We start from the raw sequence: 17,509 nt of genomic DNA on the forward strand, positions 1-17,509 counted from the left end.
TTTGGTGGGGGGACCAGCCAGGCTGAGGACAGGGATGGTTTTGGGGGCTGCAGGAGGGTGGGAAAGGGGACATGTGTGGGGGATGCATGCTGGTCCTGTCAGCTGAGCAGGTCCCTCAGGCTGTCATATAAATTTATTTTTTTCTCTCTGACACGTAGTATGTTTTTATGAACAAAAACTGCTGCTTGATGTTTTTAATGACCTACCCATGCTGAACAGTGGGGATGACATTGCTGGGGGGGTGAGAGGCTGTGCCTGGTGGCACTAGCATCTCCCACCCTCTCCATGAGGGATTTTCCTTGCAAGACAGCTGAAATCAGGGCTCTTCCCAAGTCACCCCTGGACTTGGGAACTCCAAATGGGGCAGCCAGGAGGAGCACCCCAGATTGCAGCTGTTGTACTTCCAGCTCCATACAGACTAAATCATAGAATTCTGGAATATCCTGAGTTGGAAGGGACCCATCAGGATCATTGAGTCCAACTCCTGGCCCTGCACAGGACACCTCAACATTCCCACCATGTGCCTCATAGTATTTTCCAAACACCTCTTGAGCTCTGGCAGCCTTGGTGCTGTGACCACTGCCCTCGGGAGCCTGTTCAGTGCCCAGCCACCCTCCGGGTAAAGAATCTTTTCCTAATATCCAACATAAATCAAGCAGTGGACGCCACATTGCCAGGATTTGGCTTGGGAAAAACTGGATGGGGACAGGCAGAAGCAGATGGGTTTTGGGACCCACTCAGGGAAAGTCCAAGCATCTCCTTGTCCCCACCAAGGCAAGGGTGGGCATTGGTGCTGGATGAGCATCCATGAAAATCCATAGTGAAGGAGGGAGCACTTCTGATTCCTGGGGATTTTTGTGGACAGAGGAAAAGCTGAAGTGGAAGGTGTGCAGGGATGGGCAGGTCAAGGACCACTGTGGGTCCTGGGGGGCTGGGACAACCCAACCCAGCTGGGGCTGCCTGCAGCCCTGTGCTTACTACAGGGTCTGTCTCCAACACTCTCCCCGTCTTCTGTTTCCTGTGGCAAAGTCTGATGGAGTTTGTCCAAGAGCATGTGAAGGGTTGCTCCATTTCCGTGTTGTCCATGCTGCTCTGGTGTGCTTTTCCCGTGGTTGCATGTCAGTCTGAATAATTTTGGGCAAAGAAAGAAGTTGTTGCTCCTGTGTCAGTGCCCCTTCCCTCATTTCTCTCGTTAAATCACCTCTCTGTCTCTCCATTGATACAACGCGCTGCTTGGTTTCAGTTGGGATCCGTGTTCTCATTCTTTGTGTTTGTTTTTTTTTTCTTTCCTTTACGTTTCTTCTGCTTGTGTTATCAGAGGATGATGCTTTTATTGACAAACTGCCCGCGTTTGAAAGGCGCAGTGAAATGCCGGCAGGTACTGTACTGGCAGGGAGCTTTCCAGATAATCCGCCTTCGGAGCGGGCGACACCCACCGCTCGCATCACCTTGCATGACAGTTTCTCAGTGACCAAAAGGACTTTGAGGTGGAAGGTTGTCACCTCCTGAATTCAAAGAGCTTAATTTAACAGCTCCAAAAGCTGTTTCCCCCCACACACCCTGAGTTATTTCAGCAGTACCTGGAGTCCAACGTGGCTTTTGAGGCGATGTGAGAGCAGGGAGCTGGTGGTTGTGATGGGAAAAGGAAGATTCCAGCTAGGCAGCTGCTGCTCTGTGTGCGTGTGTCTGATTATCTGCAAGTGTAATGTCCTGAAATGCAACAGAGAACACTCCATTTCACTGTCACTGATTGTGCACACCGGTGTGGCATGTGGAGCAGCATCCCACCGGGAATGCTGGCGGAGACGACGCCGGAGGCGAGGAGGACACGGCATGTTTGCCCAGATCAGCGCAGTTAGAACATGCTGATGGAGTGCATGAGCCGACAAGCCTCTTCTACTGTAGCCAAAAAAAGAGAAAACCTCTCAAAACTCCTTACCAAGCAAAAGGACTCTTCCATCTGGGCTTCCATAGCTTTGCTTTCTGCTTTCTGTCTCCCAAGCCAACGCCCGAGTTTAAAGCCCCTGTCCCTGCACGTGAACGGCTTGCAGCGCCTCGCCCCCTCCCCGTAGTGAGATAAATGACCTGCTCTGTGACTCACACTGTGTCCTTCTCTCTCCCTCTCCTTAACCTGTCCCATCCCGCTTCAACTCCTGGCCATACAGAGAATGAACAGCCTTCCCTCGTTTGGTTTGACAGAGGAAAGTTTTATTTGACTTTCGAAGGTAAGTAGTGCATAGCATACCCTGTAACGACTCGCTCCCCCTGCTCTCGCTCTCTCACTCCCGGGGTTCCCTCCCAAGACTCCATCCAGTCCGACTTTCTGTGCGAAATGCTATGGCTACTTAGATGACATCGCAAGTTCAACCAGAACAATTTTGATTTGATTTGTGTCATTTGTCCCCGTCATCTCTTTCCTCGTTTATTTATTTTCTAAAAAAATCCAACCCAAACAAAGCAAGACCCAAAAGAACATTCTGAATATTCCCGTACGGAGGCTGCGGTGAAAACCAGAGAGCGGAACCGCTTGCACTGCCAAGGAACTTGACTCTGTCAACCAGAGCTTCTCTCTACTCTCCCTCACAAGCTGCTCGTTACCCTGAGTGGGCTGGGCCACGTGCTGTTAATTAACGTCCAAAGGATGATGGGTTCTCTGCCAAGCTGGGGCCTCCTCCCCACCTCCCACCAGGTTTTTTGGCAGTGAAGGGTTGGGAGCTGAAACACCAGCACGTTTTGCTGCTGGGGTGGCTGCTTGAAGGTCTTGGGGGTTCTGGGGTCCCCCGTAGATGAGAAGGATGCAGGGAAGGGAAAAACTTGTTATTTGTTCTCCAAGCAGCATCAACTCCCAGGTAGGGCAGAGCTGTAGGTGGCTGGGCAGCCAGTCCCACTCCGAGAGCGCCAAGGCTTTGGGGGAAGCCTCATTTCACATTTTGCTTTTTAAAAACAGAAATAAAAGCAGGAGGTTTGCTTGCAGCAGGAATAGGTGCTTTTAATGACCAAGCAAGCAGTTTGGAGCTGTTGTAGTGCTTGCAGGCAGGGCTGGGGTGAGCTGGAGGATGCTGTTGGCACAGGACATGCCAGAGCACTGTTTCCACATGTGATTCCCAAAGTGTGTCCATCCCAGAAAAATGCCAAGTGGCCTGGGATGGGTACTGCCAGGCCACTGAGGATGGGCTTGGAATCACGGAGCAAAGCCCATTCTGGTGAGAGTGATGGAGTAGCAGCAGCAGAAGGCAGGAATTGAGGTGGCATTGACCAGGGAGTTGGTTCCTTCCTTTCCTCCCTTTTTCTTGGCCCAAGATCCCTGCTCCAACAGTCCCTGCTTTGATGGTCCTAACTCCAACAGCAGCTCCCAGCTTAGATCCAGGGGGAGCTGCTTCTTCCTGGTGCTCATTGCCATTTTGCTGTTCCCAGCAAAAAACCCTTCCTGGGTTTCCCAGGTGCCACCTGCCTGTCCGGAGCTCCAGAAAGAGCTGAGGACAGCAGGGACAACGTTATCCCTCAGCACAAGTATTCCAGCACTGCGCATCCCCCTGCTCTGTGCTTCCTCCTCCCCTCGCTCAGTCCAGCACCAGCCCTGCGAGCACATCCACCTCTTGGGGGTTTTCTTGTGGTTTTGAGTATTGAAGTTATTGGAGTTCTTTGACTTGGTTCTAGCAGTGTGAATGGTGTGGAGAAGGGAGTGGGTTTGTCCTGGGAATGCCAGCACAGCAGCAGGCCTGCAGGAGTATGGCACTGCCTCTGGGCTCAGCTCATGTTCCAGAAAGGAGTTATCTCACTTTCACACACTGTATTTCCTGATTTATTTCTAAATATCTATGTCCAACTTTTAAAAAACCCCGAACTTCAATGCTCATCTGCAGAGAAGTGAGAGGAGACCTTTTGTGTTTGGCATCTGAAACTCTTAGGACATGGAAGGCCAGAAGAGTAATAATAGTTTCTTTCTGAAGTTTGAGGGTTTTTTGTGACAAGATCCGTGTATTTGCTGAACATGGGGTAGTTTATTCATGTGTGAAAAGATTTGGTGATGCTCTCCTGGTCAGGATTGCTGTCGCTCATGTCTTCTTATTCCACAGCTGTATTTTCCACTTTTGCGTAGGGAAAAATAAGGGAAATGAACGTAGTTTGCTGCTTATGGCTGGATTCAAAGCTCCATAAAATGGATTTGGGGTTTTTTCTCCATTATTGTCAGGTCATTTTCCCAAATGAAAAGTTTCTAAAAATTACTTTTGAATCAGTCACTAAAAAGCCAGGTTTTGGGTGGACATGTGCCATGGTAACTGGACTTGTCTCGTGTTTCTGGAAAATCATGTCATTGCTTCAAATAGATTATACTTTTTTAGTAAAAACCTTAGTGTCAAAGGTTATTTATTCTCTGAAGCCATTAAGAGAAGAATATGCAGGTTCATGAAGAAAGTGGAGGGAATCAAGAACCTCAATTCCATCCACATGATTTTTATTCAAAGCTGAATTAGAAATGAGGATGTTTTGTTGCAGTTGCTGCTCAGGTGAACTCAGATTCCCACAGCCTGGCTGAGCCTGGTAATGGGGATCCATGAGACTAGCCTGTTTATTCCTGTAGAGATGATTTTTCATTCTGGAGAATAAAGGAATCTTATATATGTGCAGAGGAACATGGGGAAAAAGAGATGGGAAATCAGGGAAAAGGTGCATGGGTATGAGAGACACCTGCCCCTCATTCCATGCTCTGGTGCAGGGTCCAGGGTAGACTCAGCTGCCATTATGAGGTGGTTTTAGTCCTCTCCCAAGGAATAATGATTATATTGCTAGGGATTGCATGTGGGCTGCTAAAGCCCTTCTTCTCACCTTCCCTATGTGAGAAGCCTGATGCTCCTCTGCTGGGTGTCACCTCCAGTTTTCCCCCTCCATAACCAGCCTGCACTGACACTTTTGAATCCCATCTGTATTTCTGAGTGGATGTGATGGGAATATCCCACTGGGTTTGGCTGCGGGTCATTGCTGAGGGTGTGGGGAGCAAGAATCACCCAGTGGTGGTATTATGGAAAGAATTTATCTAAAATATGTTACCCCAGCAGTCCATGGTGCTGCCGCTGCATGTTCTCTCTGTCACAGAGCCAGGAAATCAGCGTGTCCCATGGGTTTGGGGAGCTGCCCATGCTCTCACACATGGCTGGCACTGGCATGTCCACTCTTCAGCAGGATGTTCATCCTAATGGATAGCTTGGGGCTGTGGCCCCAGGAGCAGAAGGCTTGGGGAGCCACAGGCTGCCCCGCTGGGCTCATTAGGATAATTAATGTGTGTGTGGTGATGGGTCTGTTGTGTGCGGATGAGATGCTCTGGCTGCCCATCCCATGTGCTGGGACACTCAGATATCATTCCTGATTATCCTCATTCTGGGCTGCAGCTGGAATCACTTATTCCCCTGAGCCTCTTAAGATGCATGACTGAGGTATAGACATGGCTACATGAATTTTTTACACCCTTTTATGCTACATTAGAGATTTGAAGGGAAAACCCCATCACTGGAAGGGCTCATCTGTGCCTCTAGGAGAGAGCACTTGGGGTTTATCCATTAACGCACAGGTGTTAGGAATCCTCCTTGTTGGCAAATATCACAATTTTTTCAACTAATATATCGAAACTCAAAGTGTGATTGAAGTGACGGAAATGTTTTCCCCAGGAGATGTTATGAACCCCAGTTTTCTGCACCCAAACCCTGTTATTTACTCACAGTGGTGGGAAGCAGCAGATAAAGAAGGGGAGGGATAATTTTGGAGGATAGCCCAAGCAGAAGAGCAGGAGCTCATCAGGAACATGCCACATTTTGCTTTGCTTTCCCCTGGCCCTGCTGCCTGTGGAGGTGCTGCCCTTTCCCGGGCTGGCATTGGAATTCCTGCAGCTTTGGCTGGAGCTGATACATGCTTGCATGTTCCAAACAAACTCCCGGCTGGATTCATCGCCCCTTTCACCTGCCTGACTCAGACCCTGGCGATGAAGGTGACGGAGTGAGGGGTGTTGTGGTCCCTGGGTAAGGTGCCCCTCTGGAGACCTTTGTCATTCCTGGTTTGGGGCAGAATAATCCTCGTGCTTAACCTGATGTACAGAACGTGACATAAACAAAAAGGTCCCAAAACGGTGCATTGCAGGAAATAGATGAGGCTGAGCTGCCAGTACCAGGGCAGGGGGGTGACCTCTCCAGGATTTTTTGGGTGTCCACGGGTTTAGCACCTTGTACATTGGGTAGGTGACCTGATACTAACCCTGGGCTGATCTTTGGACACTTTCCATGGGGAAAAGGTGATGACTTTGCTGTGCCAAAAGCACCTTAGACTCCCCTGGTGGTGGGCACAGGGAGCAGGATGTTGTCTCCCATGCAGGGTTTCCAGCACACTTGGGGCTTCTGAGGTGCACTTGCAGTGAAGATTTCATCCTCAAATTCTTTTGGAGACAAGAATTCCTGGTCAGCAAAGGGAAACCTGCGAGTGATCCTGCAGGGCTAATTATTTTAGAGTCTGGCGGGTGTCCGTGGATGCACAGCATGACCAAAGCAAACTTTTCCCCTTTATTTTAATCATGGAATCCTAGAATGGTTTGGGATGGCAGGGACCTCAAAGCCCATCTTGCTCCACCCCCTGCCATGGGCAGGGACACCTTCCACTAGACCAGGTTGCTCCAAGCCCATCCAACTTGGCCTTGAACACTTCCATGGACACAACTATGCTGGCCAACCTGTGCCTCTGTAGTTTCAGATTTTTGATGATTTGCAGATTTTGTGTGGGGTACTGTGGGATTTGTGGGGTGAGCAGGGAGTGGGGGCCCTCTTGGCTCACTGGGCAGGAGAGGAGAGGGGATTGCAGGCGTCTCCTCAGCTTGGGGTTCAGGCATCATGAGACTGCTGACACCCCACTTTCCCACAGGCAGCCTGAGCTCTCCAGTGAAGAGACAATGAACCCCCCTAGCCCCTTTTTCCGGGGCTCAGAGACCAACTGCAAAAACTGTCATGCAAAGCCTGCCGTGTGGCAGCCTCCACGCCGGGGGGCCACGGCCCTGCATGCTGCTCCTGCCTGGGGCTCCTCCATCATTTTCTTTGCTTGCTTTTGGAGGGGGAGGGAAAGGTAATTTAAAACTGTTTTTAAAGCCTCATCCAAAGCCTGGGGGATTTTTTATTATTATTTGCCCATGAAGTTAGGCTGGGGTTCCTGGTGAGCACCCACTCGCTCCAGGCCGGGGAGAGTGGGGCTGTTCATCTCTGTGGTCCCAAGTGGGGGTGTCTGCTCTGTTGCAGGGTCATCACGGGGGCCCAGCCCCCTCACCATGGGGGCACAGGACACCCTGCCTGTCGCTGCCGCCTTCACAGAAACAGTCAATGCGTATTTCAAAGGGGCCGACCCCAACAAGTAGGTGCTTACCAATGGGGTCTGGATGTTGATATGGGGGTTCTGGGATTGTGACAGGCTTGGGGTGCATCCTGAGGGTTTGGGAGGGAGGACAGGAGGTGCTCTGGGCTCAGCACGTGCACGTTGGGGTGTCACTGCACTGCACCAGGTGGGGGTCCAGCATCAGGACACTCCTGCGGTGCCCCATGACCATTGTCCCTGGTGGGCTGTCAGCCTTTGTGCTGCTTCTGCTCACTCTGAGAACGCAACAGTGTCATTACCTGGGGTGGGAACTGGGGGGCTGTCACCACCATCCTTGGTGCGAGTCCTCCCCTCCTGCTCCATTTTGAGCCTCCCTTTCCTGACCCTCCATCTCTGTGTCTGGCACTGCAGGTGTATCGTGAAGATTACGGGGGAGATGGTGCTGTCATTTCCAGCAGGCATCACCCGACACTTTGCCAACAATCCCACTCCGGCGGTGCTCACCTTCCGTGTGCTGAACTACAACAGGCTGGAGCATGTCCTGCCAAACCCCCAGCTCCTCTGCTGGTAAGGACCCACCTTGCCAGCGTCCCAAATGAAGGCGGGTTTCCAGAAAACTAGGGGACTTTATAAAAAAACACAGACCCATGCCAGGTAGAAGAGCACCAGCAGTGAGGAGCCAAGTGCTTTGTTTGTCCTTTGCTCCGCTCATTAAACCTCCTCTTTGCAAAATGAGATGACCTATGGGTTATGTTTGCTGTGCCTCCCTGGAGGCAGCTGAGGACAAGCCAGAAATGTGTGGGAGGCAGCCAATATTCCCATAGATGCGGGATTGAGTGCAGTCACTCACAGCTGGTGGCTGCTGTCCCATGTGCTTTGTAGAACAGCTTTCTCCTGCCAAGGCAGGTTCTGTAAAGGGTTAACTCTCTCTCTCTGCAGTGACAGCGTGCAGAGTGACACCAACTCGAAGGAGTTCTGGGTCAACATGCCAAATCTGATGACTCACCTAAAGAAGGTATCGGAACAGAAACCGCAAGCCACCTATTACAATGTGGATATGCTCAAATACCAGGTAGGGGTTTTTTGTAAGATAAAACTGTGCCAAAAAAAAACCTCTGCTGAATTATAGACGTAAAAGCTGGTGTTTCCCTAGTGCAGAGTGTAGCTAATGTGAGGTGGGGGCATGTTATCCCTTTAGTCCCTTCTTGTGGCACTAGATTGTCTGGCTTTGAGCCCAGTACGGAGTTTTGGTGGGAGTACAAGGTTTTGCCTCCTCTGAAACCGAATGCGATGAGCGCGGCTGTAAAATGGGACTTCTCCCTTCACCCCTATGGAAACTAAATGTTTTTTCTGTCATTTTGGAAGGTATCTGCCCAGGGTATTCAGTCTACTCCATTAAACCTTGCAGTGAGCTGGCGGTGTGACCCTGCAAGCACTGACCTCCGCATCGACTACAAATACAATACAGAGGCAATGACCACACCGGTAGCTCTAAACAACGTCCAGTTCCTCGTCCCCGTCGATGGAGGAGTAACCAAACTTCAAGCTGTGCTTCCTCCCGCTGTCTGGTAGGGATTGAGCTCCTTCCCTCTCTCTGCTGTGTCCCTGCCTAGAACTGCAGGAGGAGGCTCGATTCAGGAGGGTCTGTGGGTGGGAGCTGGGGGCACACTAGGAACCAAAACCTTCCCTCTTCTTGCAGAAGGAAGGCTGCAACCCCACTCTGATCTATTTTTTCTTGCCATTCCCACAAGAAAATGGTCAGAGATGAATGCATGTGTGTGGGCAGCAGAGCATCAGCCCTTATTTTGTGTTATGGCTGCTTTTTCCGGGGCTCAGAGGGGTGCAGGGCCATCACTGCCATAGGCCCTGGCACAGGTTGGCCAGAGAAGCTGTGGCTGTCTGCCTCATCCCTGGAAGCATCCAAGGCCAGGTTGGACAGGGCTTGGAGAAACCTGGTCTTGTGGAAGGTGTCCCTGTCCATGGCAGGGAGTGGAATGAGATGTGCTTTGAGGTCCCTTCCAACCAACCCAGTCTGGGATGCTGTGATCCTATGGAGGTATGCAAGGCTGTTGCTCCCATAGGCGGTGGCATGAACATTTCCAGGAGGGCACAGCACTGCCTCTTGCCCATCGCTCACCTACAACCCAAGGACAGCATTTTCCTGCTCAGCTCATACAATCATAGAATTATATTGGTTGGAAAAGCCTTCTAAGACTATCAAGTCCAGCCGTTAACCCAGCTCTGCCAAACCCAAATCCAAGCTCCCAGAATTGCAGCTCCAGAGAGCAGCACGGGAGCAGGTCGCCCCCACCACCAGCCCACACAGCCTTTAGCAAAATTCAAATGACTTCTTGGCAATTTCTTGTTTCCTACAGAAATGCTCTTCTTCATTTGTTTTCAGGAATGCTGAACAGCAAAGGATATTGTGGAAGATCCCTGATATCTCTCAGAAGTCAGAAAATGGAGGTAATCCTCAAAATATGCATGTTATTAACTCTGAATCCTTAAATCAGACACTGACCCGTTTATCATGCCGGCACACAAGCCCAGACACAAAGATTCCTGCTGGGACTTGCCAGGGAGAATGCTATTTAAAGCAGAGCTTAGAAAAGCAGGGCTACGTGCCACTGGTGCTGCTTTGCCAAGTGCCTTGGCATCACAGGAGGGTATTAACACACCAGGTTTGGACGTGGTGGTTTGCCAAGTCCTTTGTCCCTTGACCTTCTGTATTTGAAGGCTGAGGCCCCACATTGTGTCCCCATTGAGGTGACCACAGTCTCCCACAAGTGGCTTCTCCATGTGTAACCCACATGCTCAGCTGCTCCTTATTGCTGGGGTGTCTGAAAAGTCAAATTCTGCTGGGAGGATGAGAGGAGTTTGCCTCCTGCCCCAGGGATGCTGGAGGGTTGGGGAGCCCCGTGAGACTGGGCTTCACTTGTGATGCTTTGGGCATCTCACAGAACCACAGAATATGTGAGTTGGAAGGATCATCAAGTCCAACCCTTAGCCCTGCACAGGATCCCCAAGAGTCACACCATGTGCCCCAGAGTATCATCCAAATACTCCTTGAGCTCTCTCAGCCTTTGTGCTGTGACCACTGCCCTGGGGAGCCTGTTCAGTGCCCAAGCACCCCCTCGGGGGGAAGAACCTTTTTCTAAGATCCAACTTAAACCTTCCCTGACACAATTTCAGGCCATTCCCTGTTACTTGTCCCCACAGAGTGGAGATCAGTGCCTGCCCCTCCTCTTCCCCTCCCAAGGAAGCTGTAACTGCAATGAGGTCTCCCCTCAGTCTCTTCTCCAGCTGAACAGACCAAGTGCCCTCAGCCGCTCCTCACACAACTTCCCCTTAAGGCCCTTCCCCATCTCCATTGGCCTCCTTTGGACACTCTCTAATGGTTTTGTATATTTCTTATATTGTGGGGCCCAATCTAAGAAATGTTTTAAGCCATTAGAGAGCTTTGCTGGCAAACCCAGTGCTGGGGTGCTCCGTGCTCCTCTCCAGGCTTGTAAGGGTTTCATGTGGCACTTCCATTGCAGGTGTGGGGTCTCTGCTGGCCCGGTTCCAGCTGTCAGAGGGGCCGAGCAGCCCGGCCCCGCTGGCCGTGCAGTTCACCAGCGAGGGCAGCACCCTGTCCAGCTGCGACATTGAGCTCGTGGGCGCCGGGTACCGCTTCTCCCTCATCAAGAAAAGGTTTGCAGCAGGTAGGTGCCTCGCCAGCGGCTCCTCTCTGCCTGTGCTGGGATGCTGGGAATGCTCCTGCTGTGTATTTGTTGGCTGCTGAAGCCCAGAGCTCCTGCCACAACTCATTGTGATGGGGCTGGCTGGGGACAGAGGGGCAACAGCTCCACTGCATGACATAAATCCTGCTGCCACTTATGGGAGCCTGGAATTTCGTGGGCTCTTTCCTGCTCTGGTGTTCCTTCATGAAAGGTAAAGCCTGGGATCTGCTGCAGAGAAATACAGGGATTCTTCCATGTATTACATTGCTGCAGAGAAATACAAGGATTTTCCCATGTACCCTGTGGGAGCGGGGCTGGTGGAGGTGGGCAACCATCCCTTAGGAACCAGGGCTGCTCCCTCCCCTCAGTTGATTTCTGATCCCATTTCTAGGTAAATACTTGGCTGATAACTGATGGAAGCTTATGCAAGTCTGTGGAAAATACTATGGAAAATACCCAAGGACTGCTGTGTGTGGAACGGGTTTTAACTACAGTTTAAGGAAAATGAACTAAATCCTGCACTTGGGACATTTCTGTTGGAAGTGTCGACAACTTTCAGCATTTTTTTTCCTTGGAAAACACCGTCTTGACCAGTCCTACAGTATTTACTTCTAGATGTAACATTGTTAATGGTTTTAAAATGTAATTATTGTATTTGTAAATTGTACTCATTCCAGTAAGGCTGTATTTTGGCAGTTAGACACTTGAGTTTTAGCATTTTACCATTCATGAAATGGATGTAATTTAAACTGTGGTATATAAATCTAATAGTAGTACTGTTGAATGGCACAATGCTTACAGAGGTAGATTACATTTTGTCAATATATACAATTTAAATACAATACTGGTAGCTGTTATGAAGGGGGTGCCTCATCAAAAGAGAGTTCAGTAGAGCCCACATGCTGATTTACTTTCCCTTCAGTCTTTAGTACATCTCACAGCGATGAATAAAAGTTTAATCTTCAGGTTTAGCTGGTTTACCTCGCTGTAAAGGTGGAGGTTCCTAGCACAGTCTCCCAGGAAAAAAATCTACAAGGAGTATTTACTCCAAATTCCCAACCTGCCCCGTGTTCTCTTACAGCTGCAGATTCCCTGTCAGGAGTCCCGGCAGCATGTGGGTGACCAATGTTTCTCTTTACCCCACGTCCATATATTTTGCAGGGATTCAGATAAGGAAATAAGCAGCAAAGAGACTGGGTGGTAAATCTGAGCTCACAGCGCTGTCAGGAAATGTTCCTGCTGTTTTTAAGGATGCGTTTTCCGAGCCGCCTCCAGATTTTTGGTTGCATTTTTACGTTCCTTTGCTCGCTTTTCTGCCTTTCCCCCCATTTTTGAAAGCCCTATGGGTTTAGAAAATGTTTTAAAGACATGCAGCCCCCCAAGGCCTTTCCATTTTACCACTAAGGCAGGAAAGTGTGTATGGACTGGGAAACAACTCCCTGGGGTGCTGCCAAAATACAGTGGGGCAGGAGCCAGCCTTGCTGGCACTGGGAGTAGCTCTCTCCTGGAGATGGGAAAATACGTGAAAGTGCTAAACGGGAGGCTGGGGATCAAAAAATTATCCCTCTGTGTTTTTCCTGGGAGCTGGTGTCCTGCTGCTCATCCCTGTGCAGCGTTTGGGATCTTGTTGACATTGGTCTCATCCTACTTCTGGCAACATGGTGATAGCATTGGTGGCATTAATGGCACAGCATCTGCTGAGATGTGGAGCTTGTTTAATGGGAGAATTTGGCAATATTGGGAAAGAAAAGAAGGGCTCTTTACAAAATTAGACACAGTTGCAGTTCAGATGCACAGAGAAGCTCAGGAGCATCCACTGAACTGGGTGCTGGGGACTTCGGGAATGTGTAAGATGACAAATAGTTCTGATTTTACAGTCACAAATGTTGCCAGGATTAGGCTTGTGTATTTGCATTGGAAAACTTAGACTGAGCATGTTGGAAAGTGCTTGATTATTGAGCAGTTTGGATTGATGTAGAAAAACAGAAAGCTGTGCCCATCTGAAAAAAAATTAAGGAAATTTGGAGATATTTCAGGTCTGAGGTGACTCCCAGGCTGTGATTTGTAAGATTGAGGGGTGAGCTCTGTGTGTGCATTCACAAAAGGCAGCAACAGGGAAGATAAAGCACAATTTGGTTCTGCAACTTCCCACATCTTGGCAGATTTTGGAAGTACACTCAGCAATGCTCCTGGATGGAGTGTCCCACTCCATTAATGATTTTCCCCCTGAACTGGAAATATGTATAAAGTGTGTAACCCACCCCTTTCTGACACAGGAATACAGGGCAAACCCTAAGAATCAGTTCTTCATCACTTCATACTGTGTACAACGGTTACAAACTCATTCTTCCAAAAGAGATCTATGGCATAGGCCCAAAAATAAGGGGTTTATTGTGTAAATATTCCCAGAACATAGAGATTTTACTTTATATTTCATTCGAGAGACAAGGTGTTTACATAGCATTGGGTTTTTGAATGCTTTTTAAACAGAAAAACCCATAACCCAAAGCTTCCAAGCTCGTCCCATTTGTGCTGTGGCACAAAATGGAGTCACTTTTTTGGGATGCAGCTCCTGTGGCCTAGGTAGAGAGATGGGACAGTTCTGTGCACTTTCTGGGGTGAATTGGCTGGCAGGGCTGTGTCCAATGTGCCATCACACTTCCAGCCCCACAGGGATATGGTTTCCCCTCCAGCCATGGGCAGGTGACACCAAACCCACAACACTGGGACCAAAACCAGCTGTTTGGGACAGAGGACAGGTTCCTTCCATACTGCTTTGGCCAGTTTTATTGCATAGTGTTTTAGCAGTGCCACAGGGATGCTGGTTTTGCTGGGCGTTTGTCTTCTTGCACGTACGAATGTGGCACCCCAGTGTTACCCAATGCTGGGAACACAACTGTTGTTCCCGAGTCCAAAGTGCAGGAGCCTGGTCTTCCTGCCTGGCTTTGAGAAGGTCTCAGCAGAAAAGGCAGTAGCTTAGGTTGGTCTGAGTGTTTAATGTAGAGCATCAAATAGGAGCATGTATAGGGATGTATATCGCTCACAGCCAAGAATTACTTCCCAATATCCCATCTAACCCTGCCCTCTGACAGTGGGAAGCCATTCCCCCTTGTCCTATCACTCCAAGCCCTTGCCCCAAGTCCCTCTCCAGCTCTTTTGGAGCCCCTGTAGGCACTGGAAGGGCTCTAAGATCTCCCTGGAGCCTTTTCTTCTCCAGGCTGAATACCCCCAGCTTTCTCAGCCTGTCTCCAGAGCAGAGGGGCTCCAGCTCTGGGAGCACTCCTAGCAGGAAGCACCACTGCTCTGTTTCCCAGCATGTGGTCCACCAGGTCTTTTGCCAGGTCAGACTGAGGCTGGATAGGGGGGTCAGCCCTCTGGCACTGCCCAGCTCTAGCACTCCTGAGCTCAGCAGCACTCTGATCTATCTGAGTGAAAAAAAGGACAAATAAAGGAGGCATTAAATAAAAGTATATGGATGCATGCATAGAAAGGCTTTAGCTCAGTTACTCCCGTGGACCCTTCCCTTTAGACTGTGTCTCAGCAACCTCTCCCAGAGGAATTTTCCCCTGGGAATTTCAGCAGCCCACACCTGCAGAGTCAAAGTTCCTCTGATGGAGCAGGAGGGTTTTCCCCCACAGACACCCGAAGACTTGGGTTTTTAGATGTCGGGAGCAGGAAGTAAATTTTTTTGGTAACTTTTCTCCTGTTTGTCGTAAACAGTCAGGATTCTCAGTCAGCTTATTGTGCTCCCCACAGGAGACCTTTCAGACCAATTTTCTACTTTAACAGTATTTCTTAAGAACTATGAAATCACTCAGTAGTACGAAATACTACCAAATAATGAGCTTTTCATTTGGTGCCTGCATTTGGTGCCTCTTAAATATCACTCCCCTGTTCAATAATTCTTATCTTTGCTGTCATTCAGGATTTCATTTAAATTACTTTGCCTTTGATCTGCCCTTTCAGGTTTTATCTATTAAAAGTTTTTTAAAACATAGGTGGGAAAAACCTAGAAATTTCTGTTGGAATGTCATCCTGTTTTAGCCAGGCAGGAAGTGGATGGAGAGGGAAGGCTGCAGCCACCCAAGATTCCTCCAGCACAAGCATCACATAAAGAGTCACCACTTCCCTTTCTCCCAGCAGAGGCATTTTAAAAGACTGGAGTGCACTGAGAAGATTTTTTGAGACTTAAGAAGGAATCAAACATCTTTTACTAAAAACATTCAGACCTCATCCTTGGCTACCAATCTCTGTCAGCAACTGTTTCCAGGCCCACTGGGCACCTGGGGCAGTTTTGGGTCACAGATGAATCCTGCTCTATTCCACCTTTTTTTTTGACATACAGCCCATGGATCTGTTACCCAAACACCCAACATCTAATTAAAAAAACCTCACATCCATACACTAAGTATGGAATGGTTTCTCCCCTACTCTTCTGTTGGTTCTATGTGAAAACATCTTGGTTAAAACACTTAATTTTGAAGCTTGACATATTTTATATGTAACATCATGTCATACTTTCCTGGTAAGAAATTACTGCCTCAAAGATTTCATTTCATAGCCAGAATTCTTCTGTTCTTCTTTTTCTCACCATTTCCCAAGGAAAGTAATCCTTACAGAGCTGGGGAGGTTTTATGATAATCAGGATTTTAGTTCTTATTTCAATCAGGATTTTAGTTCTTATTTCAATCAGGATTTTAATTCTTATTTCACTGCAAGGCTAGGAAAAGATTTGCAGGAATACACCCTGCTCCTGCCTTCCCTTTCCCTTTAGGAGGGATGATGCTGCTGGCGATGGTTCTTGAAACCATGAGCGTTAAAGTGGTGATGCTCTTCCAAGGTTTTCAGACAAGCAGGACTCGGCAACAGGCCATGCAGGATGTGGTGAAACACAACAGGTTTTAGTGAGGCATTTGGGGTATCTTGTTCCTTCATTAGAAATCCCACTCTTTCTGGGTACAGCCGTCCTGCTGTCAGGTTCCTCATCCACACAGGGATGGGCTTTTCCACTCCAAAATGCTTTAAGGTTGATGAAGTCACCTGGTTGCTTGGATTACATAAAACATGTGGAGATGTTCGTCACGGTGAGCGAGGAATCCCGTTGGGATGTGTTGTGAAGCTCCTCTCCTGCAGCCAGGGCTGGTGGGTGGAGGGCATGGAATGCAGGAGAACACCTCACCAGGACACCCCAGCAGTGAATCAGATTTCCCCAGGTATCACCCTGTATCATTTTATTAACTCCCTCATGTATAAAATGTTTATAAATATTTGTGGATTAAGATACACAGGTCTATTTTTAAGATTTAAGTTAAATAAGTTAATGAATGGCTGGCCTTTTTTGCCTAAACGTGCAATGAGATATATTATACCTTTAGTCTACGATGGCCTAGGTACTGCTTAGTCTGTGATGAAAACTTTGCTGCTTTCCTACTGTTCTCAGAGAAAAAAAAACTGTAAAAGACGTACAGGTTTGTTGCACAGGGACTACTGCAGCGAAGCTTTGTATTTGACCACTGGTAATATGAATGTGTTGTATTGACTTGTTGAAGATAATCATGAAACAACATATTTTAAATGTTACTTGCCTTATAGATTAGAGTACAACTATGTGGATATCATTTTTGTAAATACTGTTTTTTATAAATGTCTCTCCTCCATTCTCCCTGTCACCCATTTCACCAAATCTCGAATATGCAATTATTTACCACGCATAACGTTGCGACAGATAAATCCCCATGTCAGAACAAAGTTTATTAATTCTATACATAAGATCCACATTAAATACCCAATTGAGTTGCAATTTAAATGTGATTATTATTTTTTCCTTGAAAATAAACAAAACCAGTAAAACAATACTTTTTCTGAGTGAGCTTTGCTTCCATAAGCAAGAGAACCCAGAGGAGATGGGCAGAGGTATTGGGGGCTGGCCCAAAAAAGGGTCCCTTGCCCAGAAAAAATCATCTCTGGCCCAAAACCTGTCATCGCTGCTGGAGTTATGCACAGTGTCCCACATGGGGTCAGGTCAGGGTTGGCATGTGGGGATGGACATTGGGAATCCACAGGGACCACGGAGACGGATGGAGCTTGAGAGTACCCACGGAGGCCATGAGCATATGTCAGGGCTGTAGGGACATGTGGGGTCTATGTGGATCCACAGCGGTCATAGGAATCTGTGAGGGCTATAGGAACTCATGGGGACCCACAGGGGGACCACAGGGACGTTTGGGGGGGCTGTGTGGACCTGGGACTTTTAGGTGCACGTGGGAACCTGTGGATACTGTAGGGACCTTGGGGGAGTCTGTGGGAACATGTGGAAGTCGTGGGGACATGTGGAAGTTGTGAGGACATGTGGACTCTGGGGACCTGTGGGGGCTGTGAGGGAATACAGTGACCTGTGGAAGCCATGGGGACCTGAGGGGGCTGTGGGGACATGCAAGGACCTGTGG

At 48.8% G+C, this 17,509-nt stretch overlaps 1 protein-coding gene across 3 annotated transcripts in view; it reads left to right on the top strand.

The window, feature by feature from the left end:
• Positions 1-16,918, top strand: part of SGIP1 (SH3GL interacting endocytic adaptor 1) — a 54,456-nt gene extending 37,538 nt beyond the window's left edge. Inside the window, exons 17-24 of one of the 3 annotated variants that reach the window (XM_032696651.1) lie at positions 2,166-2,225; positions 7,269-7,380; positions 7,753-7,908; positions 8,281-8,413; positions 8,707-8,909; positions 9,743-9,807; positions 10,881-11,045; positions 11,455-16,918. In XM_032696651.1, the coding sequence (XP_032552542.1) occupies positions 2,166-2,225; positions 7,269-7,380; positions 7,753-7,908; positions 8,281-8,413; positions 8,707-8,909; positions 9,743-9,807; positions 10,881-11,045; positions 11,455-11,477 (917 nt within the window). In that variant the 3' untranslated portion in view covers positions 11,478-16,918. Of the gene's footprint in view, positions 1-2,165; positions 2,226-7,268; positions 7,381-7,752; positions 7,909-8,280; positions 8,414-8,706; positions 8,910-9,742; positions 9,808-10,880; positions 11,046-11,454 lie in introns of those variants that run through there. The other 2 variants (XM_032696652.1, XM_032696653.1) reach the window with 2 other exon arrangements.
• The last annotated feature ends 591 nt before the right edge of the window (positions 16,919-17,509 follow it).

This window comes from Chiroxiphia lanceolata, chromosome 9 (assembly GCF_009829145.1).
Source record: "Chiroxiphia lanceolata isolate bChiLan1 chromosome 9, bChiLan1.pri, whole genome shotgun sequence".
Classification (NCBI taxonomy): Eukaryota; Metazoa; Chordata; class Aves; order Passeriformes; family Pipridae; genus Chiroxiphia; species Chiroxiphia lanceolata.